Source organism: Thamnophis elegans, chromosome 1, assembly GCF_009769535.1.
Source record: "Thamnophis elegans isolate rThaEle1 chromosome 1, rThaEle1.pri, whole genome shotgun sequence".
In the NCBI taxonomy this organism is placed as follows: domain Eukaryota; kingdom Metazoa; phylum Chordata; class Lepidosauria; order Squamata; family Colubridae; genus Thamnophis; species Thamnophis elegans.
This window is the reverse complement of record NC_045541.1, coordinates 29,900,889-29,927,046: the sequence shown is the minus strand read 5'-3', so window position 1 is coordinate 29,927,046 and position 26,158 is coordinate 29,900,889. Positions and strand designations below refer to the sequence as shown.

Genomic DNA, 26,158 nt, shown 5'->3' with positions numbered 1-26,158 from the left:
TTGGAGAGGCTGTTTTTGCCCTCCCAGAGGCTTGAAAGAAGCTTTCAGAGCCTGGGGAGGGCACAAACTCCCCCCCCCCCATGGTGCAGGAGGCCGAGTAGGCCACGTACACTATGGCCACACCCACTCAGCAACCAGGCAGTTTTACCAGTTGCTAAAATTTTTGAATCACACCCCTGTGTATTAATATAGTACTAATACTAGTAACGGCAGGCAGGATTTTATGATTGCTAATTTATATGACTTAAGAATGACCACAAAAGGAGAATAAGAAGAATTCCTCAGTGCCACTAAGCTTAATCAGTATTCCCAGAATGTTAGAGAGAAAATTCCCTTGCATGAGCAATTCACAGAAAAAAAACTGCAGGGATTGTCTCCTGATTTTCAAGACATTACATGAAGGATACATTCATAATTCTGATAAAGAGAAACTCACCATTATTTGTGTTTGGCTGTAATGTTCCAAGTGCAGTACCATTGGGAATGCTAACTCTTTCTCTCAGTATTTCACTATCTTGAGCTCTGCAAAACAAGACAAAAATACTAGGGAGAGGACTATTGACAGAGAGATGAAAAAAGCCCCGCAAACAAAAGATAATTTGTTTTGACAGAAAAATAGCCAAAGGCAGAGCAGAATATAGGTAGTCCTCAGGTTACAACAATACGGAATGAGGAGAACTTACAATGGATCCTTAGAATTCTAGCCACTGCAACATCCCTGCAGTCATGTGATCATGATCCTGGTGCTTGGCACCCAGCTTGCAATTATGATGAAGCAATAAGCCATGATCATGTGATTGTGATTTCCAATGTTTCCTGCTGGCTTCCCACAAGTAAAGTCAATGGGGAAGCCAGTAGGAAATCGAAACTCACTCCCATATGAGGTCCTTGCTTAGTGACCCATAAGGTCCTCATTTAATGACAGCAGCAGGTCTGCTGAATTGCTGTCACTAAGCAATACAATCACATGATGCTATGCTTTCTAACTATGTTACTTAACAATGTGATCCCCAGTCCCAATAGCCCCAGAATTACATGTGGTAAGATGGGTAGACAATAAATTCGACGGCTAAGTAAGTAAGTTAAGTAAGTAAGTAATCAACCAACCCTAGGACTACCTGTAATGACAATAATGAACCATAAAATAATAACAAGGTCCCTATGCTAAAATGTACACATAAATTCAGCTTATGACTAAAGAACTGAAGAAAACAATGAAAATGAAAGGACTTTAAAGACTAATATATTTTTATAGCTTAGGTTTTTGTGGATTTGAGTATTCTAGCTGGCAGGTATATAAGGATATTGAAAAGACAAATATAGCTAGAGAAAATCAAGAAATGAAAAAAGTTTGGATGCAATAGTTACATTAATCTTTAAATTTAAGGAAAATAAGTATAAATAAGCAGTGCTCATTGAAGCCCAAGCTTTCTGGTATGGATAGACTAATCTATTATTTACAGTGTGATAAAATTTTATTTTGAGGACACAGTTGACAGAATCAAATTTCTAGAAAGCTGAAACCTGAATCTCCCTTGACCAAATCTTTAGGTAGAAGTTGTGACTCTCCATGGCCTGTGACCTTGTGCTATCAAGTCCTGCAGGTTATTACTTAAGCACATTTCTTTTAGGTTCTTAAGAATGTAAACTGCATTGTGTAACTTGGCAGAAACACAGCATATAAATGTAAAAGTAAATAATCTTAAATTTTGCTGAGATTTTGGAAATAAAATAAAGCAAGAGTTGTATATACTAGATAGCTATTTCATTGCCAGGAGCTGCAGATAAGTTTTATTTTTTGAACTTTTTATGGGTTTGGTTCTCAGGAGGTATGATGATAATAAAGGAGATACACTTGAGATTTTTGGCATGTTTTAGAAGGAGGGGCTCTGTTTTGTTTTACAGGGAGATTTAGCCCTATGACCATTCATTCAATGACCATTCTAAGTACCACTGTACTGTAAGAATGATGGCTGTGACTGGTCATTAGCACTCCAGTCATCTCAACACTTCTGCAGTCAAATGATGTGTCAATATCCGAGACAGCGCACCATTCACAGTTGCCACAACACACTGTTTCAGAGTTGCCACACACGCGGGGAGGAGGTGCACAGGTGGGTAGCGGGTGATGGGACTCAGGGGGAGTGGAGCCAGGAAGGCAAGCCAACTGTGGTCAGTTCAGAAGCCATCCAGGCCCGAAGAGTACTTGCTGGAACTGGGCCTGAAAAATACTTGCTGGTCAGGAAGCAACTGGGCTCCAGCAAGAGTACTTCCTGGAGCCCCAGCAAGAGTAATTTCTGGAGCTGGATGGGAACAACGGGGAGCAGGAAGGTGGGGCGTGCTGATTCCATATAGCCAGCTGGCTAGCAGAAGCCAGTAATGCTGGCTAGAAACCCTTTTACATGTATTGTTCACCACATGCCAAGCTGAGACTCCAGTAAAGAGATCTGTTCTGCTCACGAATGGAATCCAATGGAGGCTTAAGCATATAGTCTAGTGCAGTGGTAGTCAACCTGGTCCCTACCACCCACTAGTGGGCGTTCCAGCTTTCATGATGGATGGTAGGGGTTTGCTGTAACTCTGCTTTATAAACTTCTTTTGCTGGCTGGCTTGGGACCATGACATGATCACAATCTGAATGCTGAGCAAGAAGTTTTGTTCTCCTGTTACAATCTTGCCACATCTCCCTTACACCTTTGCACACCTTCTTGCACTCCTCTGTGCCATACCCTCCCTGACTCATCACAACTTCCCAAAACCATACCAATCCTTACATACTCCCTTGCATCTTTGTGCACCCTCCCTAACCCTTCCATGTCCCCATGCTCCCCACCTGAAAGCAGTTGGTCAGGGACTTGCAACTTCCTACCATCTTCCCACTAATTTTGGTTGCGGAAAGCCAACAAGAAGGTGCCTCACCTAACCACCATGGGATTTGGTTAATAACTGTAGATATTGTATTGCTAAGCAATGCAGTCATATTTTACAATTGTACTGTTCGGCAATGGAAATTCTGATCACAATTGCTATCACAAATGAGGGTAAAATAGGCGAATGGAATCCAATGGAGGCTTAAGCATATAGTCTAGTGCAGTGGTAGTCAACCTGGTCTCTACCACCCACTAGTGGGCGTTCCAGCTTTCATGATGGACGGTAGGGGTTTGCTGTAACTCTGCTTTATAAATTTTATAAAGTAAAGTTACTTCCCTACTTTATAAATCACCATTACTGTGGAACTGGTGGGCGGTTAGAAAATTTTACTACTAACAGAGATACAAAAGTGGGTGGTAGGTATAAAAAGGTTGACTATCCCTGATCTAGTGTTTACATGTTGGGGGGAAAAAGTAAAAAACCCCAAAACATTATAATGCCATTAAAACTCAGAACTGTTTGCTACCAAGCCTCAGTAAGGTGAGGATGGGTCTCCCCGTCTTCCCAAATGAACTAGGGAATATCAGTTGCCAATGTTTGATAAATTCATCAGCCATGGCATTTTTTAAAAAGAGAAACACTGATTAACCTTTATTTTGCTATATGGGGCATTAATAGTACTATACTAGATAGCACAACTTTTTAACACACATTACAGTGATAGCAATAGCACTTAGACTTATATACCGCTTCACAGTGCTTTTCAACCCTGTCTAAGCAGCTTACAGAGTCAGCCTATTGCCCCCAACAATCTGGGTCCTCATTTTACCACCTTGGAAGGATGGAAGGCTGAGTCAACCTTGAGCCAGTCAGGATGGAAGGAATCGAACTCTTGGCAGTGTGAGCAGTTAGCCTGCAATATACTGCATTCTAATCACTGCACCCCACAACTACCTACAGTAGTGTGAGATGATGGCACCCAGTTTGGATGAAATACTGCGTTCCATACTCTCATATATACATAAAATCATACTAAACTTAGCTTTACTTACTTATCTCTTGCAGTCGTGTTTTCTGTTTTTCCTTCATTAGACTCCTGTGAATTGTCTCCAATACCAAAACTTGAATCAGAAGCAGTTTCATGTTTCTGAACATCTAGTGGAACCTCAGAAGCACTGACAACATCATCGTATATTTCGTCGTTCTCATCTATCTCCTTTAGGCTATATTCAGAACCCATGTCAGCTATGCAAAAAAGAACAACACACACACACAAAGAATAATCTTTGGAGAGTTTCAGTATACAAAAGTATGTATGTATGTATGTATGTATGTATGTATGTATGTATGTATGTATGTATGTATGTTATGTAAGCAAGTAATATATGTATGTATGTATATATGTATGTATATGTATATGTATGTATGTGTATATATGTATATATATGTATGTATGTATGTATGTGTATGTATATGCGTGCGTGCGTGCGTGCGTGCATGCATGCATGCATATATATATATATATATATATATATATATATATATATATATATATATATATATATATATATATACACATACACTTAAAGTCACAACCCCTGGTGTGCCCAAGTATGGGAGGAAGGTCACACTTCCACTCTCTGTCATTAGGCTCGTCACAAGAGACCATCCAGACAGAAACCCAATATTTTTTACTGTTGCCTTTTTGTTATATTTGTCTCCCTTTATTTATTTATCAGCATAAATATAATATATATATATATCTTACTTGCTTACTGATGCATTTGTTATGCTGGTAGAGGAGCTTTGTCCTATTATTTAAAACCTCTATAAATAAGGTAGGGAGAATGTACTATATGTAACACGTATATATTAATAGATGATGACTGTTTGGCAAATATTTGAAAATATCATTAAAGCAATGTTGTCTTCTTTAATTAAACACATAAGAGAATAAACTGGCAGGAACATGGGGAGCAGCTTTATATAGAATTTAATATATTTAGACATTCTGTGGAAGAAAATAGAAAATTATCTAATAGTATTACCATAATCAGAGGAAAGGTCTCTGCATATATCAGCTTTCATTTTCTGGCTTCATTAATAAATTAATATTATCACATGACCTCAGCATAAATGTGCTGTATCACAGAGTTATGTTAAGACAAATACAACAATCATCTTCTTTTAACAACCCCATAACCCTTGCGGGGTGGAGTCTGGGCAACCGAATGGAGCTAGCAGAGTGTTTACTGGCCAGATGCCCTTCCTGTCACCAATGTGGAGTTTTGTTCAGCAAATATATTCTCATTGTGCTGAAAGAGAGAACTATCTGCCTCTACCTAGGATCGAACTCACAGCCTCCTGATTGTGAGGCAAGAGCTCCACCTCTAGGCCACCGCACCACTCTCAGGACAAATACAAGGACATTCTTAAAATCATCAAGAAGAGACAGCAATAAATAAGCTAAAGTAGGGCTACAACATTCAAAGCAAGCACATGAAGTTGAACAGAATGATAGATCCTTCTTTCCTCCCCAAAACATATATTAAACGACTTCATTACTCTCAGAGAGCTCATGTTAAATGAGACTAGTATGTATAATTTAATAAACTAGTTCCCAAAGAGAAAACATTACAGCCACCTACATTTGAGCGACACTTCAGATTCATCTGGAGTATCAGCGTTAACCAAAACTCTACTTTCATCTGCGACTTGCTGGATATTGTTTTGACCATGACTGGTTGGATCAAAGCTGCATGAGGTACCTGCTGCCACTGTGGTCCTGGTTAGATCAACTACATTGCCTAAGAAGCAGGTTAGGAAACAATGTGTGAATTAACTTGATTAACGTGACAATTAAACAAACACGAGAAGGGGGGGGGAAAAGCAGAGGGAACAATGTTAGTTAGTTAAATCAAAATGTTTTCAGTCATTTTTAGTCATATTAATAGGCCTGCAGCACTCACTTAACAGACACAATCTAATTAATATGTTTCTCTAGACTTATAAATGACTTATAAATGTCTCTGACATTTGACATGTCTCAAGGTATCTGTTCAAAAGAGCCTTACCTTTTCCCCATCTTGCACAAACAGAATTATGCCCTCTTCCAAAATATTGTCTACTGAAATTGCATGTGTTTTATTTAAAAACAAAACAAGGGCACTTAATTTTTTCCTTTGAAATTATAACTGATTTATAACCACCCAGATGCAAATGTAACCAATTAATCAATGAAATCAATGTGATTAAGCAGTTACCAATTCTATTTTTTTAGAACAATTAATTGTGTATTAAATTGTGGGGCTCTGCATAAAGCCAGTGAAGCACTTTTCTGAACCCACATTTCAATGTCCCCTTTTCTCCAAGGCTCAGGGTCACAGCTTTCTCCCACCTCAGCAACCCTCTTTCTTTCCAGTGGGACTGCCGTCAAAATGAAGCAAATGTCTTCTATGCATGCATGCTCATGCTCAGATTAAGTGGAAAAGAACCTCAGAGCTACTAATAAACCTTGAAGAAATACAGCCATCTGAGGAGCAGATTGGAGATGGGATGAATATTGGTCCCTTTGGGAAGACCAGGCTATTAAACGGGAAGTAGAATTGTGAATATATTTTAATATGCAAAAATGCAAAATAAATAAAATAAAGGACACTTCTGATTTGACTGTGGAGAGGAGAAATGGAAAGAGGGAAAGACAACACAACTCTGCTGAAAATTCAAAGGAGGAAGCCAACAAATTGAGTTGCAGAGATTAGCTGTAGTTGTAGGAGGAACTGCATCCCAAGCAGTTCCATGTTACTTTTCTTACTATTTGTAATTAAAGAGATTGGTTTTGCTTCAGCAGTTATCACCTTCCTCCACATCATTGTCAACTATTTAAGCCCTTTCCAGCCTTTACAATGGAAACAGGATGTGTGACTAGACCCCTTTCCCTGTCACTCCTATAGTTGATGGGGGTTATGTAGACTATTATTCAATCACAAACTCTCTTAACCTAACCTACTGAAAGACCAGGAACATGGTGTAACATGGGAATAAATCACACACCCCTTCATCTCAAATAAGGTATCAAATTATTATGTGAACATATAAGGCTTCAGTCCCCTCTTTTCATAGTATTGATCTATGTCATATTTCACTGTGATTGCCTTTCTTAGGTTTTAATAAAAACACCTACTATAGCAGTGATGACAACCCTTTTTCTTACAGCGTGCCAAAACTGTGTGTGTGCGCACTATCACATGTGCACGCATGCCCATACTAATTTAATCCTCCATGCTCACTGCGCATGCGCACATGAGCCCCAGGCTACGGAGGCTTCCTTGAAGCCTGGGGAGGGCGAAAACGGCCTCTCCTGGTGCCCCGGAGGCTTTCTGGAAGCCGGAAATGGATTGTTTCTTAACTTCTGGTTTTCGTCCTCCCCAGGCTTCAGGAAAGTCTCCAGAGGCTGGGGAGGGCGAAGAACGGCCTCAGCGAGCCAACCAAAAGTTTGTTCCCGAACTTCCGATTGGCTCATTCCCTGTTTTTCACCCTCCCCAACCTCTGGAGGCTTTCTTGAAGCCTGGGGAGGGCGAAAGTGGCCTCCCCCCAGTCCCCTGGAATGTCAAAATCAGCATGCTAGCAAATATGGCTCCGTGTGCCACCTGTGGCATGCGTGCCATAGGTTCACCATCACATATTATAGTATGAATCAGTGGATTTACAGATATTTAAATATTCATATTGTCTCTAAATCAATGTGACCATTTAAAATGGGGGTGGGGAAGATAGGTTTGCATGTATGTGCCTTGAAGTCAGTGTTCATTCCTGATGACTGCCTGGACATGTCCCTGCCATTTTCTTGACAAAGTGGTTTTCCAATGCCTCCTCCTTAGGGCTGAGAGTGAGTGACTGGCCCAAGTTAACCAGCTAGCTTCGAACCTAAGGCAAAATTAAAACTCAGAGTGCCCTGGTTTCTAGTCTAGTGCCTTCATCACTATACTTGAAATATAGCATCCAGTTTTGGTTGCCATGGTGTAAAAAAGATGTTGAGACCAGTAGTGGGTTTCCAATTACTAGCGGTTCGCTTGTGCGCACGACGCTTCTGTGCATGCAAAGAAGCGGGTAGGCAGAGGTTCCTGCCTCCACCACAACTAGTTTACATGTCCGAACCAACAGAAACCCACCTCTGGTTGAGACTCTAGAAAGAGTGCAGAGAAGATGATTAGGAGACTGGAGGCTAAAACATATGAAGAATTGTTGCAGGAATTGGGTATGTTTAGTTTAATGAAAAGAAGGATTAGGGTGACCTGATAGCAGTGTTCCAATATCTAAAGGGCTACCACTAAGAGGGGATCAAATTATTCTCCAAAGCAACTAAAGGTAGAACAAGAAGCAATGGATGGAAACTAAGAAAGGAAGGAGAGAAGCAATCTAGAACAAAGGAGAAATTTCCTGACAGTTAGAACAATTAATCAGTGGAGCGGCTTGCCTCCAGAAGTTGTGGATATTCCAATATTGGAGGTTTTTTAAAGAAGAGAGTGGATAACTATTTTTTGAAATGATATAGGGCAGAGGTCCCAACCCCTGGACCATGGACCCTAACCGGGTCGCAGCATTTCAGAAACTGGGCCGCACAAACAAGCAAAGCCCCATCAATGGGATACGAGCAGCATGCAAAACCCCGTCCCCTCTGTTCCACAGTAAACCCTCTCTCCACAGAACCGGTCCCTGGTGCCCAAAAGGTTATGCGGGGGGAGCACTAGTATAGGGTTTCCTTCTTGAGCAGTGGGTTAGACTAGAAGACCTCCAAGTTCCCTTCTGTTATCAGTCTGGCCCCAAGATAGGCTTAAGAGAGGGAAAGATATTAACATAATATAATAATGCTTGATTCTATACATTTTAAAGCCCAATTCAAGTACATTAAAATGAAAGCCAGTGTTTTGGGTTAATTTAGAGTAATATAATAACAATGGTAGAAAAAAAAATAAAGGGGCAAGAAGAGTTTTGTGGCAATACTGGCAGATGTAGCTGGGTTTGTTGTTTTTTGTTTTGCTAAATGATGCATTAAAAATACCTGTTGGAGATTGCGCTTTTGAGTATTTTCCTTTGTCAATGCTGTCTGTATGAATTGATTCTGCAGATTCTGATCCTGAAAAGTAGATAGGCAACAATAGGCATTTTGGAAATACTTCCTCTTCATGGCAAAACTGCAACAATACTCAAATATTTTTTAACAAAGGTAAACTGCAATACAATTGTCAGGCTATTGTTGTTCTTGTGATACTATTTTTCTGGCAGCAAAGCAGTGAAACTGTTGGCACAGCAGTTCATTTAGTGACTGAATGGTCACTAAATGAACTGTTGTGTCAACAATTGGACTACCTATAGATTACATGTTGCCAGAAAAATAGTATCACAAGAACAATAATAATTGCAAGTTACAACAGCACTAAAAAAAGTGACTTATGACTGTTTTTCACACTAACAACTGTTGCAGCATCCCCATGGTCATGCCATGAAAATGTAGACATTTGGCAACTGATTCATATTTATGACAATGGCAGTGTCTCAGCATCATGTGATCCCCTTTTGTGACTTTCTGACCGGCAAAGTCAATAGGAAAGCCAGATTCACTTAACAACCATTGTTACTAACTGCAGCAATTCACTTAGCAACTGTGGCAAGGAAGGTTGTAAAATGGAGCAAAACTGGTTGAACAAATGTCTCACTTAGTAACAGAAAGTTTGGGCTCATTTGTGGTCATGAGTCAATTGAGTAATAAGTAATAACTTCCCATCAAATTTCAATGGAAAGAATAATACAACAGGCCACTGCTTAGATCTGCATATATACTACACTGATCCTTTACAGCAGTGGTTCCCAAACTTGGCAACTTTAAGACTTGTGGACTTCAACTCAGAGCAGAGCTGGCTGGAGAATTCTGGGAGCTGAAGTCCACAAGTCTTAAAGTTGCCAAGTTTGGAAACCACTGCTTTACAATATTCTATATTCTAGATTCTTGGGAAGAACTTGATGAAGTCAGGGGTGGGTTCCAGCAGTCTCTATTGCTGGTTCGCGCATGCACAGAACTGAAAAACAAGATGGTGCCACCTACGGCGTCGCCTGGAGACTCGTTTGGAGGGGTGGCAGGCCTGGTCGCTGCCAGTTCCACTACCGGTTTGACTGAACCAGTCTGAACCGGTAGGAATCCACCACTGGATGAAGTTCAAAACCAGCTAAAGATGTGACCACAGTGATTTCACATTTGAGGGTATGAAATAGTAATGATTCAATGAGCCAACTCTAACTGTAAGTTAAATAGCAGTAGACTTATATACCGCTTCATAGGCCTTTCAGGCCTCTCTAAGCGGTTTACAGAGAGTCAGCATATTGCCCCCAACAATCTGGGTCCTCATTTTACCCACCTCGGAAGGATGGAAGGCTGAGTCAACCCTGAGCCGGTGAGATTTGAACCGCTGACCTGCTGATCTAGCAGTAGCCTGCAGTGCTGCATTTAACCACTGCGCCACCTTGGCTCTAAAGAAAGCAATTGCTCTAAAGTCATTACCTTCCATGAGTAGCAAAACTGTTTTCAGATTTTGGGTACAGAATTGTGAAATACTATGTTTACCTGTGTCAGTGCTAGGGTCACTTTGGCCTTGCAGTTTTCTGGAAGGTGGAGAAGGTGCTTTGCGCTTTGCCCGCTTTAAAGAAGAATTAACTGAAGAGGTGCCACTGAGGTGGAGAGAACCCGATCTCTCTATTCCCACTCCTGAAAGTCCCTGGGGAAAAGAACAGAACAGAAATGAAGCTAACACAAAAACATTCAAGAATATAGCCAGACAGTAATCATTCACTGTTAAATGAACAGTTGCTGGAATTGGGTATGTCTAGTTTAATGAAAAGAAGGACTGGGGAAGACATGATAGCAGTGTTCCAATATCTCAAGGGATGCCACAAAGAAGAGGGAGTCAAGCTATTCTCCAAAGCACTTGAGGGCAGGACAAAAAGCAATGGGTGGAACTAATCAAGGAGAGAAGCAACCTAGAACTAAGGAGAAATTTCCTGACAGTTAGAACAATTAATCAGTGGAACAATTTGCCTCCAGAAGTTGTGAATTCTCCAACACTGGGCGTTTTTGAGAAGATGTTAGATAACCATTTGTCTGAAGTGGTGTAGCGTTTCCTGCCTAGGCAGTAGGTTGGACTAGAAGACCTCCAAGGTCCCTTCCAACTCTGTTATTCTATTATATTCTAAATGCAAAAATCTCTTTCAGCATAAATCAAGATATACATTCAGCAGCACTAATATCTCCATAAAAGATGTATGCATTTGGTCCTTCCTGAATCAATTGATCATTTCAGCCAACTAAGCATTAATTTGGAGTTATGAAAACATGGATATATTTTCCCACATATATAAATAAACAATTAAATTCTAATAATACATTTAAGTAACTGTAACTTAATCCAAGTGATTTATAGACACCAACATCTGTCTGGGATCATAAACCTTAACAGTCCAGACACAATGGCAATGTTACTAGTGTTTGCTGTAAGAAAATGAAAAAAAAAATGGCAACCTATATTTTATTCATCCTAGATTCTATTCTACCAAGTTATATTTAGCTGAGGGAAAAATCTACTTGCATGTTGTTCAGAAAAAAAGTAAACCTTTAAATGTTACAAGTGAGCTAAAGCTTTAAAATCTATGTGCCCGTGCAGACCTTGCTCATTATTTAACAGTGAAGTGGCAGCACTTAGCAGACCTTGGATGATCTTGAAAAAGCTTGTTTAGTACTCAGATGGGAAAGCACCAGGAAATCCCAGGGTTTGTAAGTTAGCCTAGAAAGTCAAAAAGCATTTTAGAAGCCAACAGGGGCAAATGACTTCTATACCGTTACCAAGGAAACAATACGGACATGTTCTGTATCACCGACCAGATGTTGACTTAAGGGAGACTTCATCTTCAAATTTCTAATTAGTGACTTCCTAAGCTAAGAAGCAATGTTAAATGTTAACACTGAATAACTAGTTAACCATATAACACACACACAATTTCTTGTCCTCAGTGTCACGCAACAATTTCATGTTGCTTTGAGACCAAGATGGAGTTCCAGCAAACTTCTCCATCAGTTAAAAAAACAAAACATAAATAATCTCATGCATTTAGAAAAGTAGCAAGTCAGCAAGCATACCCTCTTTCCAAATTAAAAATTACCTCTGGTTGTTCTTTGTAATACTCGGGGGCGGGAGGGGGACCTGTGTAGTTCTGAAACCACCTGAAACTTTCAATATCTTAAAAGTAGCCTTTCAAATGTACTGGATTATAGCTCCCCAAATGTCTACCAAAGTGTCTTGAGAATTCTGGTGAATTCTCTCATCACATCTGAAGGGCTATGGCTGGAAAAAGCTGACACAAAGCAATTTTAGGTTGCACATCTCATTTACTTCTCAAGTAAGATGAGAAAATTCAAAGAAGATAATCAAATTCTTAAGGGATGCAGTGGCTCAGTGGCTAAGGCGCTGAGTTTGTCAATCAGAATGGTTGTCGTCTGTTCGAATCACTAATCCGCGTAATGGATTAAGCTCCTGTTACTTGTCTCAGCTTCTGCCAACCTAGCAGTTCAAAAGCATGTAAAAATGAAATAGGAACCACCTTTGGTGGGAAGGTAACAGCGTTCCGTGTGCCTTAGTCATGCCGGCCACATGACCAGGGAGAAGTCTGGCTCTTTGGCTTTGAAATGGAGATGAGCACCGCCGCCTAGAGTTTGGAACGACTGGCACATATATGCGAGGGGAACCTTTACTTTTAATCAAATTCTTATATTTTCCATTTAAATCCAGAAAAGTAGACTATTAATAAGTGAAACTTATTCTTTTTAGCTGGCTTTCTTTGCCATTGTTTGATATTACCACTTTAGCATGGATAACTGCTTTCCTTTGTCAAAACTGAGCAAACTGTTCAGCTAGGACAAAGGCACTTCAGTTTAATCTAGTACTAAGATAATATAACAAGTCATTTTGAATTCTCCTTTTAAGTTACATCTCAGCAGTAGCTATATGAGACAGAGCACACCTTCAAAACTGCCTGAAAAATTGGAGACAAAGACATAGGGGTCAGATAATCAATCCACTGGTTTTTATTAGTCCCCCCCCCCATTCTAATTAACAAGGAAGAATGCTGGTATGAGAGAAGAGATGATTTAGCTAGAGAAATATTAGCAGTAGTAGACTTATATACCGCTTCATAGGCCTTTCAGGCCTCTCTAAGCGGTTTACAGAGAGTCAGCATATTGCCCCCAACAATCTGGGTCCTCATTTTACCCACCTCGGAAGGATGGAAGGCTGAGTCAACCCTGAGCCAGTGAGATTTGAACCGCTGACCTGCTGATCTAGCAGTAGCCTGCAGTGCTGCATTTAACCACTGCGCCACCTTGGAAGGAAGTCCCCAGCAAAGAGAACTACATTTTACAAATAGGTATACAGTTAAAAAAAGGTAATGTGAGACGCATGAACCAAGAAATGAAGCACTGCAGATTTCAAGTTTTAGGACAGGAGAACTTGGATGAATAGTAATGGGCAACTTTAAACCAGATGTTTCTATGTAATTTTCATGATATGAAACCATGTCCTAGACAAGATTTACCACTGGATTTACAAAAGAGGGTTTCTAAAGCCTAGAAGAAATCTCTTAAGATGAGAGAAAGAAAGTTCGAAAGAAGATTCAATCCTATCCCAGTGACTTGAGTAATTAAAGATAAGACTGTTAGAAGTAAAAGAAAGGAATATAAAGTTGCTTGTTTGATCAAGGTTAAAATATGAAATATTTCTATACATTCTGTAAACCCTTGATGGAATTTAAACAGATTTTTTTTTCATTTCTGATTTCAATTTGTATTATCTTTTTACTATTATTAAACTCTTCAACAAAAAGTATTTTTTAAAAGGACATGCAATTCTATGAGAGTATAGAATGGCCTAATACTCAAGGAGGTATATGTGTTCCACTATAGCTCAATTAACAATAATCATATCTAACAATATTAGTGGCTATCCCGTTAGTATCAATGTAATGTACAATGGAGCACTGAATATGAAATGGAGACAGGCATAGAAGAATGTTTTGTCAAATTTTAAATTATTTTTAAATGAAACATTTAACAAAATAGTACCAGTACCATAATAGTACCAGTCAGTAATTAGAAAACTAAAGCTGGAATTACTTAAGACAGGATAAGGCCAATAATGTAGGATCGTGATGGGGAAACTATGGCACATGTGCCACAGGTGGCACATGGAACCATATCTGCGAGCACGCAAGGCATTGCCCTAGCTCGTTCCAGCAGGCATGCACGCGCTGGCCAGCTGAATTTTGGCTGACTTGCCCACACTGCCCTTCCCTTTCCAGGAGTCTCCATGTGATGCCAGGTAAGTACAGGGTTTGCATGGAGGCTCTGGGAGGGAGCTTTCGGCCTCCAGAGGGTTTCTAGGAGGAAGCCATTTTCGCCCTCCTCAGGCTCCTAGAAGGCCTCTGGAGCCTGGGGAGTGTGAAAAAAGGGCCTACTGGAAGTCAGAAAATGCAGCTCCGGACACTTCAGGGAGGCCTGCTAGGCCCAAAACGGGGGTTGGGGGATCGTGCACTCATGTGCAGGGGGTCGGGGGAGTCACATGTACATACACAGGGGGCGAGGCACAGGAGGATTGAATTATGGGTGTGGACTTTTGGCACCCAAATGAAAAAAAGGTTCATCATCACTGATGTAGGATATAGGTTAGTAATGTTTTAGGAAGAGAATTTTTTCATTATTGCAACATCTGCTGCAAGGAATATAAATACAAATATAAATATTGGACATCAATGGATAAGCTACATTGGAATTAAATTAATATATAATAGGAAATAGAAAACAGAAAAAGTATAGTCCAATAAGCCAGGCCAATTTCAGGTGCACATTGTGGAAGAGACTGTGAATCATTGTTATCATATATTTAGGAAAGTAGGTTAAAGTAGCAAGATTCGATCTGTAAAATATTTGAGTCGGAAAGTTTTGAAGACTGAAAGGAGGGACGCGACCACAGGGTGAACGGAACACTATTTATTAACACAAGTAAGTATGACAGCAATTCAAGGTAACCCAGAGCGCGCCAAACTATATATACAAGGCTTCAGCCAATAGGAGCCCGGGACTTGGACAGCAACAGCTGTCAAGCTCCCGGGTCCAATTAGAACTCACACTCTGCCGGCAACAGCCTCCCTCGTGTCCTAACCAATCAGGAGGGAGGAGGCTGTTGCTGACCATCAAAAGGTGCTGAAGTCACTCTTAACCACGTAGGCCATTTGCATGGGCTTCATGAATATTCAATACCCCTTCCCCCCAGTTCTGCGCATGCTCCCCGGGTGGAGCATGCGTAGTCCTGTAAATAGGCGGGGCGGTGCCGGACCCGCCCTGACCTTTGCAGTTCTACAGGAGTCGTCGGCGGAGGAGGACCTCCTTGTGGTAGCTCCTCCCGGAAGGGGGTGTAGCTCCAAGGCACGCCTTCTCGGGATGGCCCAGAAGGAGGGCTCAACTGCAATGGTGAGCAGGGGTGTGGTGGCGTGTCCTGGATGACAGCGTCAGGTCTGGGAGGCGTGTCAAGGGGGAAGGACATAGAAAGAGGTGCGGACCGTTTTTCGGCGGCTTGAGATGTCGGTTGGAGTCCCCTGCAGGGGGCGCTCGGGTAGGCTGGGCCTGGTGTGGTGAAGGCCCAAGGCTTCGCTTCTCCGGATTAAGTTCCTGGTGTTTGATAGGAGAGGCCTGGTGTGGCGAAGGCCTCAAACTGCATCCCCGGACAGGCAGGGCTGACATCGGTTGGGTCCGGGCTGTCGGCTGGTGGCGGGAGGCGCCTCCTCAATTGATCCAGGTGGCGCCTCCATTGGGATCCGTCAGCCAATCCGACCCTAAAAGAACAGGGGCCTGTCAGGGCAGTTACGGTGGCTGGAACCCATTTTGTAGGCCCAGAAAATGCTCGGGCCCATACTGTGTCCCCCAGTTTGAATGAACGGGGAGGAATAACTCCCAGGTTGCTCGGCTGATCCCCTGAATACAACGGGTGTAGCCGGTCCAGGGGAGTCCGCAGACGCCGGCCCATCAAGAGCTCCGAGGGGCTTCGGTTGGTTGTAGGGCAGGGAGTGGAATGTTGGCTTAGCAGGTAAGCCGCCACTTTCTCCTGCCAGTCGCCCCGGTCCATGCGGCCCAGGGCCTCCTTCGCTGAGCGGACCGCCCGCTCCACCCGGCCATTGCTGGCCGGGTGGTACGGGGCTATGGGCGCATGTCGGATCCCTTGCCCGGCCAGAAATTCTTGAAACGTGGTGGACATAAATTGGGGCCCATTATCCGAAACTACCAGGTCCGGCAACCCGTGGGTTGCGAATAGCCTCCTCAAGGCCCGGACCGTACTCTCAGCTGTGGTGGAGCCCATCAGGACCAGCTCCACCCAGCGGGAGTAGGCGTCCACCACAATCAAGAAACTCTGACCGTGGAAGGGGCCGGCAAAATCCAGGTGGAGGCGTGACCACGGGCCTCTCGGAGCCTCCCACTCGCGAGCAGGCCCAGCTGGGGGGTTTGGCCTAGATTGTTGACACGGAGTGCAGCGGCCTACATAGGCCGCTATCTCTGAATCCAGTAAGGGCCACCAGACATAGCTACGGGCTAATGCCTTCATTCGTGCTATGCCCGGGTGATCCTTATGGAGCAGGGACAGGACTTGTGGTCGTAGCGCCGTGGGGATCACCACTCGATCCCCCCAAATGAGGCATCCCCCGTGGAGGGAGAGCTCCGCCTGTCGGATTTTAAAGGGCTTGAAGCCCTCTGCCACCTTGTCCATGGGCCATCCCCTCAAGACCCAGGAAGCGACCTGGGAGAGGATAGGATCGGCCTTAGTGCAGGCCGCGACATCCGCGGCCGAAATAGGGAAACCGGAAGACGCGATGGACAGAATGGAGAGGCTGGGCACCTGGGCGGTATCGGTTTCCGGCAAGGGGCAGCGGCTTAGGGCATCGGCGTGTCCCAGCTGCTTGCCTGGACGGTACTGCAGCGTATATGAATACGCTGCAAGGAATTCCGTCCATCTTGTCATGCGGGGAGAGAGGATGGGGGGGGTCGGCTTGTCGCCTGCCAGAAGCCCAAGGAGTGGCTTGTGGTCGGTGACAAGAGTGAAAGGCCGACCATAGAGGTAGTCGTGGAACCTCTTAATCCCGGACACTGCAGCCAGAGCCTCCTTGTCGATCTGGCTGTAATTACGCTCCGCCGAGGAGAGTGTCCGGGAGTAATAGGCCACAGGGGCCTCCAAGCCGTTTGGGAGGACATGGCTTAGGACGGCCCCGACTCCATAGGGGGAGGCGTCACACGCCAACGTCAGTGGCATCCTGTCATTGTACTGAATCAGGACTGCCGCTGACGTCAGAGTTTCTTTGACAGCCGCGAACGCATGCGCTTCGCGGCTCCCCCAGCGCCAGGCCGCAGATTGGTCGAGCAACCGATGCAGCGGCTCGGCTAGTGACGCCTTGTGCGGTATAAAAGGGGCGTAGAAATTCAGGAGCCCTAGGAACGCCTGCAGCTCCGCCTTGGAGGTGGGTGCCGGGGCGTTCCTAATGGCTGCGACCTTAGAAGGCGTGGGGTGGATGCCTTGGGCGTCAATCATGAAGCCCAAGAATTCCACCTTTGGGACAGCAAATGAACATTTGCTGTGTTTCAGTTTTAAGCCCGCACCCCTGAAACGACTGAGGACCTTCCGAAGTACTTCGATGAGTTCTGAGCGGCTGGAAGCAGCGATCAGGACATCATCGAAATACGGAACAACGCCCGGCAGCCCATGGAGCAGCCGCTCCATGAGGCTTTGGAAGATCCCCGGGGCCACGGAAACGCCGAATTGAAGGCGGCGACAACGAAAAGCCCCGCGATGGGTGACGATGGTCTGGGCAGCCGCCGCATCGTCATCCACCGGGAGCTGTTGATAGGCCTGCGCCATATCCAGTTTGGCGAATGTGCAACCCTGCCCCAGGGAGTGGAGCAGGTGTTGCACTACAGGGACTGGATAGGGGTTTGCCTGAAGGGCCAAGTTGATCGTCGACTTGTAGTCGGTGCAGATCCTCACCGACCCGTCTGGTTTAATTGGGAGGACAATGGGTGTCTCCCAAGGAGAATGATCAACGGGCTCGATGACTCCCTGCGCCAACAACTTATCCAGTTCGGCGTCAACCTTGGCCCTTAAGGCAAAAGGCACCCTACGGGCTTTCAGCCTAATGGGAGCAACCTGAGGGTCTAAACTTAAAGAGATGGGGGTTCCCTTGTAACAACCCAACTGGCTGTCGAAGACGTCAGCAAACTCCCTTAATACGTCTTCGACGGAAAAGGGGACCACCCGGTGGACTCCTCCTATAGACAATCCCAGGGCTGGGAACCAATCCAGGCCCAAAAGGGCTGGCAGGTCGTCCCTAACAATTAGAACGGGCAGTTTCCCCTGGAATTGGCCATAGCGCACTGCGATAGGGAAGGATCCTAGAGTAGGAATCAACCTCCCTTGATAATCCCGCAGGGAAACCTCAGATGGTACTAAGTGGTTCTGGGGCACTTTGGGGCACAGCTTAGAGAAAAGGGACCAGGGCAGGAGGGACCGTGAAGAGCCAGAGTCCACCTCCATCCGGCAAGGCTGACCTTCCAGCTGGACGGAGGCTGAGACTTTCCGGGCCCCTGCAGCGGCTTGGCTCGCCGTACTGTCAGAATGATTGGGTTGACTGGTAGAATAGCAATCTTCAGCCCGCCTCGGGGGCCGCTGCTGCTGGCGGCGCAGCTGCGCCTGGGAACGGCTGGAAGACTGAAGGAACGAGGGTGCCGGCAATAGGGCCCTGCAGACTTTTGCTAGGTGGCCTTCTCCCTTGCATCGGTTGCAAATGGCATTGAGGAATGGGCAGGCCGGGCGTTTGTGTCGGCCTCCGCATCCCCGGCAGGGCACCATGGACGCCGGCTGCGCCGCAGGCTGAGGTTTCGGCTTCCTCTTAGGCAGAGTTCTCATCTGTGCCACCACATCTTCTTCAGAGTCATCAAAAGGCAGGTCATCCTCAACCATGTGGGCTTGAGGAGACACTTCTGGAGGTGGTCGCTCTGGTGTAGATAGCTGCAACCGCTCAATATCGGCCGTGGACTGCTCTGACAGTTCAGCTGCCCGGGCCGTCTCCACGGCCTGAAGCAGGGTGATTCGGTGGTTCCGGAACATGCGGCTCCGCAGGTTGACATCGCGGACCCCGCACACGAACTGCTCTACTAAGTTCTCCTCCAAATTTGAAAATTCACACTGTGCGGCCACTATTCGCAAAGCCTCCAAAAATTGACTTATCGACTCATTTTGTTTCTGGACCCGCCGGCGGAAAGCAAACCGGCGAGCGATGACTGAAGGGGTGGGCGCGTAATGGTTTTTAAGCCTAGCCATAAGCTCGTCCCACCCCAGCTTGTACGCTGGCCTTGGGGCGGCCAGGGCTCTTGCCGACGCGAACATTGACGGTTCGCAGCATGAGAGGAAGAAGCTGCACTTTTCTTCCTCGGTTTGAGCTTGATTCTTAGAAGCAATCAAATAACACTCAAACCTCTCCATAAAACCCTCCCATGATTCTCCGGCCGAACCAAAGGGGGCAAAGGGAGGCAGAGCAGACGTCATCTTGACGGTAGTGAAGGGAGAGACGATGAGAAGACACTAAAAAAAAATTTTTTTTTCTTCAGGCAGTATCCGTTGCCGGTTTGTACGGCGGCAGCTAACTGCTTGTCTCTCTCTTTTCACCCTAGCGTCGCGGAATCGCTAATCCCATCCTCGTCGCCAGTTTTGAAGACTGAAAGGAGGGACGCGACCACAGGGTGAACGGAACACTATTTATTAACACAAGTAAGTATGACAGCAATTCAAGGTAACCCAGAGCGCGCCAAACTATATATACAAGGCTTCAGCCAATAGGAGCCCGGGACTTGGACAGCAACAGCTGTCAAGCTCCCGGGTCCAATTAGAACTCACACTCTGCCGGCAACAGCCTCCCTCGCGTCCTAACCAATCAGGAGGGAGGAGGCTGTTGCTGACCATCAAAAGGTGCTGAAGTCACTCTTAACCACGTAGGCCATTTGCATGGGCTTCATGAATATTCAATAGAAAGTGAGATCAATCCATGGAAAGGACTCAATGAGCACCAAAAAGCAGCTGAGGAGCTAAAGAAAGGGATAAGAGACACTGTGAAAACCAAAATAGAAAAACTACTGTAAGCATTTCACAGAAAAACAATTTCAAGTAGCTTTCAGAACAAAAGTATTATGATTTTATTTCCCACTACAGTGGGAAATCATCATTCTGAATCTGGCCTACCAGCAACCCTTATTTGAAAGCAGTGGTTAAAGTAGGAGAGACTTATGTTGAAGTCCCTCACAGGCTGTTAATAGTGTGGGCCAGTGGATGATGGCAGCTTCCAGTAGCTAGTAGTGACATAAAGAGGACTAAGAAGTTTGCATACAAACTTCTGGATGGAAAGCAGATCAGGGGAGGAAATGAACAATTTATTGTGAAGAATTATATAGAGAAACAACTGCAAAGTTGGAGAGAAGCATAAAGGGTTTTGTAAATGATGGAAATGAGAGCAATGGAAGTCAGAGTGCAGAAATATATGCATGAAAATGAAAGAGTGGAAACTTGAAGGACCACAAAACAGAAGAAAGGGGAGATGTGGACAAAATAACCAATTGGAATGGCAGAAACAGATGTAAAGATGATGAATGAAAAAAGTATGTTGAGAGGATTTTGGATTAAGAGGCTGTGGGTCGAGCAAAACAAACTGAGAATGCAAGATGGAGCAGCTATGGGTACAAATATTATCTGGTTCTACGAATGCTTAATCTATTATTCTAAAGCTGGTGCATTTCCCAGGACACAGCTTTACCAGGAGTTTGGCAAAGTACAAACTAGACTAAGACATCTGGACAGGCATACATTTATGCCTGCTTTACACACCTGCTTACAGATTCTTAACTGCCATAACCAGTCTACTCTGATATTATTTGAAAAATGCACTGAGATGACCACTGAGTTTTCCCGAAGGAAGACTTTTTTTAGTTAAAGATACAGATTTCCAAACCTCTGTTAAACAGCGCACTCTTGTGGTTAAGGCTTTATAAAAATGAGAAATAACTGTTATACTTTAGGTGAACAAAAATACTATTCACTGATTGCACTTATGTTCCATTCATCTACTGGGCCTGGTTTTCCTTTTCTTCTTTCACTTTCTCTTCATCTGTATAGCATGCTCATATATTCTAGGATATTATAAAAATGACTTTTATTCAAGTTTCAAAGTGTTGTCTCAGTACACACATTCCCATTTACGCTGATAGACTTAGCTTTGATTTTTAATTGGAATTCACAACTGACAATTTATGCTTTACTAAGATATTACTAACGGCATTAATCCCCCCCCCCCCCAAAACTGTGCTGGAATAAATTCAGCATGGATGGGATTTATATAGATAGATTTGACCTGGCAACCTGCTTTATAACTTCATTAAAATGCTTTATATAGAAAACAGGCAAGGTTATTAAGATAAAAACATTAGTTTTAAACATCCCATGTTTTCCCAGTAAGTAAAATTTGATTTTCTTAGGATCGGACATGTTTCTAATAATGCAATGGTTTTAACTGCTTGGGAAACCTTTTCCCAGTAATCTATTTAACTATATTTTTCATAAAGGGATGAGGAAGACAATTTGGAAATGAGAAATTTTCAAATATTTTTTCATTATACACTTAAAACCATACTTTTTCACATTAAATAAAAATACAGAAACAGCTGTTTGATTGGGAAAGTTGAATTCGAATTGCAATTTGATATTGCTTCAAAATACAATTTTTAACAACCAATGCAATTATCTAAACTTATGATTACTGACCTGTTTTGATCATATTAAGCTTTTTCAGCATTTAATATTAATATTTAAATTCCATCTACAAATTAAAGGTTAATATCTAAAGCCACTGCTTTAGAAGTTTGATAATAAATGCTAGTTTGAGTGAAGAAGGATTCTATGAATAATGAATTCCTCTGTAAGCACAGTTATCAGATGTCCACATATTTCCTTTGAAAGTATAAGAATATACAATATAATTTGGAAGATTTCTTCTTTTTTTTTCTTTTTTTTTTTTTTTATTAAATACATTTTATTTATTTCATTTTCATTTTCATTTTATACAATCACTTATATACTGTGCATAAAAAAAAGAGAAAAAAAAAACAACCCAACATCATTCCCCCATACACCCTCTCTTCTCCCCCTCCAACTTTCATTTCACCCCTCCAGCATTCCCCTCTTCTACTTCCCTTCCCCCTCAGACATCTCCCCCTCCCTCCATCTCACCCTCCTTACATTCCCTCTCACTCCCTCTTTACTTCTCCCTCCTCTTTCCCTCTTCTCCTCGCTTTGGTGTATCCATACAATTCAGTTTGTTAAAAGAGAAAAAGAAAAAAAGAAAAAAGAAAAACAAGCCGCAGTATACAAGTGAATTCTTATTGTTCTAAGAATTGAAACTGTAATTCCACCCTCCCCCCTCCCCCCTATAATCCCCCCTCCCTAACCCCCTTACGGCTTCGCAGGTCCCATACCCAGCATAATTCTTTAACAAGCATTTGAGTATAATAAGGCCAGCTAACTTTAAAATTAAAAACATAAAATAAAAGTAAAGCCAAAAAAAAAAAGAGAATAGTAAAAACTAAAAAATAAAAAAAAAACACACACACACACACAAAAAGAAAGGAGAAACAAGAAGGGTCAATAAACCCACTACGTTAACACAGCTTCCCATTATCTGTAAATCTTAAACAATGTAGCTCATTCCAAATTTCGGTTATTTTACTACTTGCAGGGTTTCAAACTGTATTAGAGCCAGGTAAGTTGATCAATTAGGATTCCCCAACTAAAAGTCTCATTGCTTTGTCTATCTATTCAGACCTTTAATTTATCTCTTTTTTATCCGAATATCCAAACCTTTCTATAAAACCATTAAACTCAAGTACTTCTTTCATTTTTCATTTCCAACACCTCCCTTTCTATCCTTACCCACCTCCACATGTAAATTTTTTACCTTCCACCCTGCCTTTATCCATATCGACATATATATTTTATCCGCATCCATTGCTCCTCCCATATTTACTCCACTTTCCTGAAGACTCTCCGACCAATCTTTCTTGACCTTATATTGAAATAGCAACTCAAACAAACATCAGCTTGCATTCTAGCCCCAGGTAGTCTAATTAAGCTTTCGCTACCCTTCCCTCTCCCACGCGCCTCCCAACTCCGTTCGTCCCAGACCACAACTCAAAAAGATCGCAATCTCCGCTCTCCTCGCCTAGGAAAATAATTCATGCGCAATTTGAGTTAGAGTTCAGACAAATCTTATATACAATATGTGTCCACAATCAGCAACGCTTCTTTCAATCTCCATGTCTCATCATCGATATACAACTTTTCCATTTTATCCCAGACGGAAATCATAAAGCTTTGAGAACATCGCTAAGTCTTTATTCTTTAGTCTTCTGCCCTTCCGGAAGAGGAAAGCAACACCCTCCGCCTTGTAGCCACGTGTCTCGCTGTTTGTCTTCTCCTTCTCCTTGTCTCTCTCCAGGTCCGGATGAATCAGGAAGTCCCGCCTTCAGGGTCTCGTAGTAAAATTCTCGTAGTAACAAGCCTCTGGAGCCTGGGGGGCCATGCATGTATGCGCATGGGTGGGTATGTCTGTACACACATTTGCAGGTGGGCGGGGAGGATTGAATTGGTGTGGGCACGTGTGCACATACGATAGCGCACACACACAATTTTAGCACACCATAAGAAAAAGGTTCACCATCATTGATCTACCCTGTCTACATGTCCGATATATTTATCATCATCATCATCATCATCATCATCATCATCATCATCTTTTTAGCCATTGTCTATCTACTACAACATGAAGGCCTCTTCTGCTTGTTTCCAACCAATGTGGTCCTGAATTTTCACTTGCTGATGTCGTCGATCCATTATGCTCAGCATGAAATCTGAACATATAGAAGTAATTTTGTGGCCAAAGTTGATTTCAGAAGCATTATTTAAAATTGGATTAAGTCAACTCTCACAATTTAATTGGAAGGTATGATGGTGATTATTCTCATTAAACTATTCAGACATTATTTTAAAATTATTCCCAGAGAGAAATAAAGAGCAAGCGGTTAATAACCAACCTTATCAGTTTCATCCACACTACTGGATTTCAGCATACAGATCTTAGGTTTGTCCTGGCTTTGAGCCAGATCCTGGGGCACACTTTGAGAAGCAGGCATGGGAGGTAAAGGTGCTCGGCGCTTTTTGGGCATTTCAGAGGGCAGAGTGTTTGAGTCGTACTGTTTCGAAATTGAACTGGATCTCACAGAAAAGGCCGGCCTTGGCTTGTTCATGAGTGGTGTTGCAGGAGCACTGGCCGTCTTATTGGGGTTGGGGTGGAGATAGGAAAAAAAAGATTAGATTTTCAACCATCCAACTTCTTTGAACCAAGAATTATTCACATTTATTACAAGGTCACATTCAAATGTAGCATAAACAAGGCCATGCACGGTCCTCCCAAGCTCCATTTTCACTGGCAGAGTGCTCGGGCCACCAAAGGTGCCCCAACAAGAGTGATGTTGAGCTGGACACATCTACCCTAACCAACCCTCCCCAGGTTCCCTCCACCCCGAGGTCAAACACAACCCTGATACGGCACTCAATGAAATCGAGTTTGACACCCTGGTCTATGGGAAAACTAGCTACCTATTTACAAGACACAAATATAATGTGCATCCATTCGTATTTATTTATAATTTTAATTTTCACCTATCAACAATTTCCACTGCTTCCATTTGTCAGCAATTCTGTTCTATTCTCATTCTGCAATGTTTTGCAAATATTCTCATTCCCAAGCTCAGAGAATCCATTACACTGAGGAGGAAGAATGAGACAGAACCACAGGCGGTCTTATTCCAGAGGCAAGGAAGAGATGTCACAATATTAATATTTGCACAATGGTTAAATCTAAGAAAACAGCTCAAAAATAGAGTCTTCGGAGCTTGGATAGAATAGTTTCCTTAGGTTGCAATCTTTGGATAATAAGGAAGAGCTGGGACTGATATAGTGAGGATGCATGCACTGATGTTATGTGTGTAAGAGAGTAATTCTTAGAAGCAAAGAAATGGGGATGCTCCATGACTTTTGATCAGGAAATATGGGCCATTTCCTCTGTGAAAGAAACTGAAAGAAGTTATGGGGCTAAAAAATAACCACTCCAGTTAACTTTAGCAGGACAAACCATCCAGGCCAGCTCAAAATGACCTGCTCAAGCTTACCTTCTACCGTACAATAATTATGAACATTTATATGTTTGTTACCTGTTGCCGTTTCTTTTTGCTCCGTTGAAAAATGCCAAAGAATCCTTTAGTTTCTTTCTCCTTCAAATTCTCTGAATTTTGTGCGTTCTGAAAAGAGTCTTAAAAAAAGTATCTTTGTGTCACAACTTCCAGCTTCTATTATTATTTTCTCCACTGTGTCTCTCTTTCTATTTTATAATAGATTGTTGAAAATCTGTACGATGTTCAGTACTATCAATGGGAAACTATTTTGTAATACAGATAATAAATCTTTAGTCTGACACATTTTCTGCCATTTTAGATTAAAACTATTTTATCTGTATCAAAGCAAGATGTAATCTGCATATCTTTTTCTGATTAATATATAAAATAAAAGCTGCTTAAAACTGAAATGTGATTCTTTCTATGCATAATTCTCAAAGAATTCTCCTTAGCAAGATTTATTGCAAAGAAATGAATGGGGTTATATGAATCCAAACAACTGAATTAGTTTGCATTTAACATCAATGCATCAGAGCAGAGGCTTTTTTATTTTTCTTCTAATAGTCTTCCTGTGAACAGTGGTGGGCATTTTCACTGAAAAGCAGAAAAATGTGCAATTACCTGTTTACCTAACAGCCTCCTCAATTTCCGGTTGTCTAGGAAGTAACTATTATACCTATACTGTATCATAATTCCTTCTACAGATTAACAGAGTTGGAAGGTACCTTGTAGGTCATCTAGTCCAACCCACCGCCCAAGTAGGAGACCCTACACCATTTCTGACAAATGGCAGCCCAGTCTCTTCTTGAAAGCTTCCAGTGATGAAGCTCCCACAACTTATGAAGGCAAACTGTTCCATTGGTTGATTGCTCTCAATGTTAG

General features: G+C 42.9%; 1 protein-coding gene across 5 annotated transcripts in view; it reads right to left on the bottom strand.

Annotated features, from left to right (window-relative positions):
* Positions 1-26,158, bottom strand: part of COBLL1 (cordon-bleu WH2 repeat protein like 1) — a 133,214-nt gene that overhangs the window by 11,175 nt on the left and 95,881 nt on the right. For 4 of the 5 annotated variants that reach the window (XM_032210737.1, XM_032210775.1, XM_032210746.1 and 1 more), the window contains exons 6-12: positions 25,316-25,413; positions 24,137-24,376; positions 10,490-10,640; positions 8,933-9,007; positions 5,520-5,678; positions 3,924-4,116; positions 437-522 (exon numbers count right to left, since the gene is read on the bottom strand). In XM_032210737.1, coding sequence (XP_032066628.1) covers positions 437-522; positions 3,924-4,116; positions 5,520-5,678; positions 8,933-9,007; positions 10,490-10,640; positions 24,137-24,376; positions 25,316-25,413 — 1,002 coding nt within the window. The remainder of the gene's footprint in view (positions 1-436; positions 523-3,923; positions 4,117-5,519; positions 5,679-8,932; positions 9,008-10,489; positions 10,641-24,136; positions 24,377-25,315; positions 25,414-26,158) is intronic. The other variant, XM_032210766.1, reaches the window with a different exon arrangement.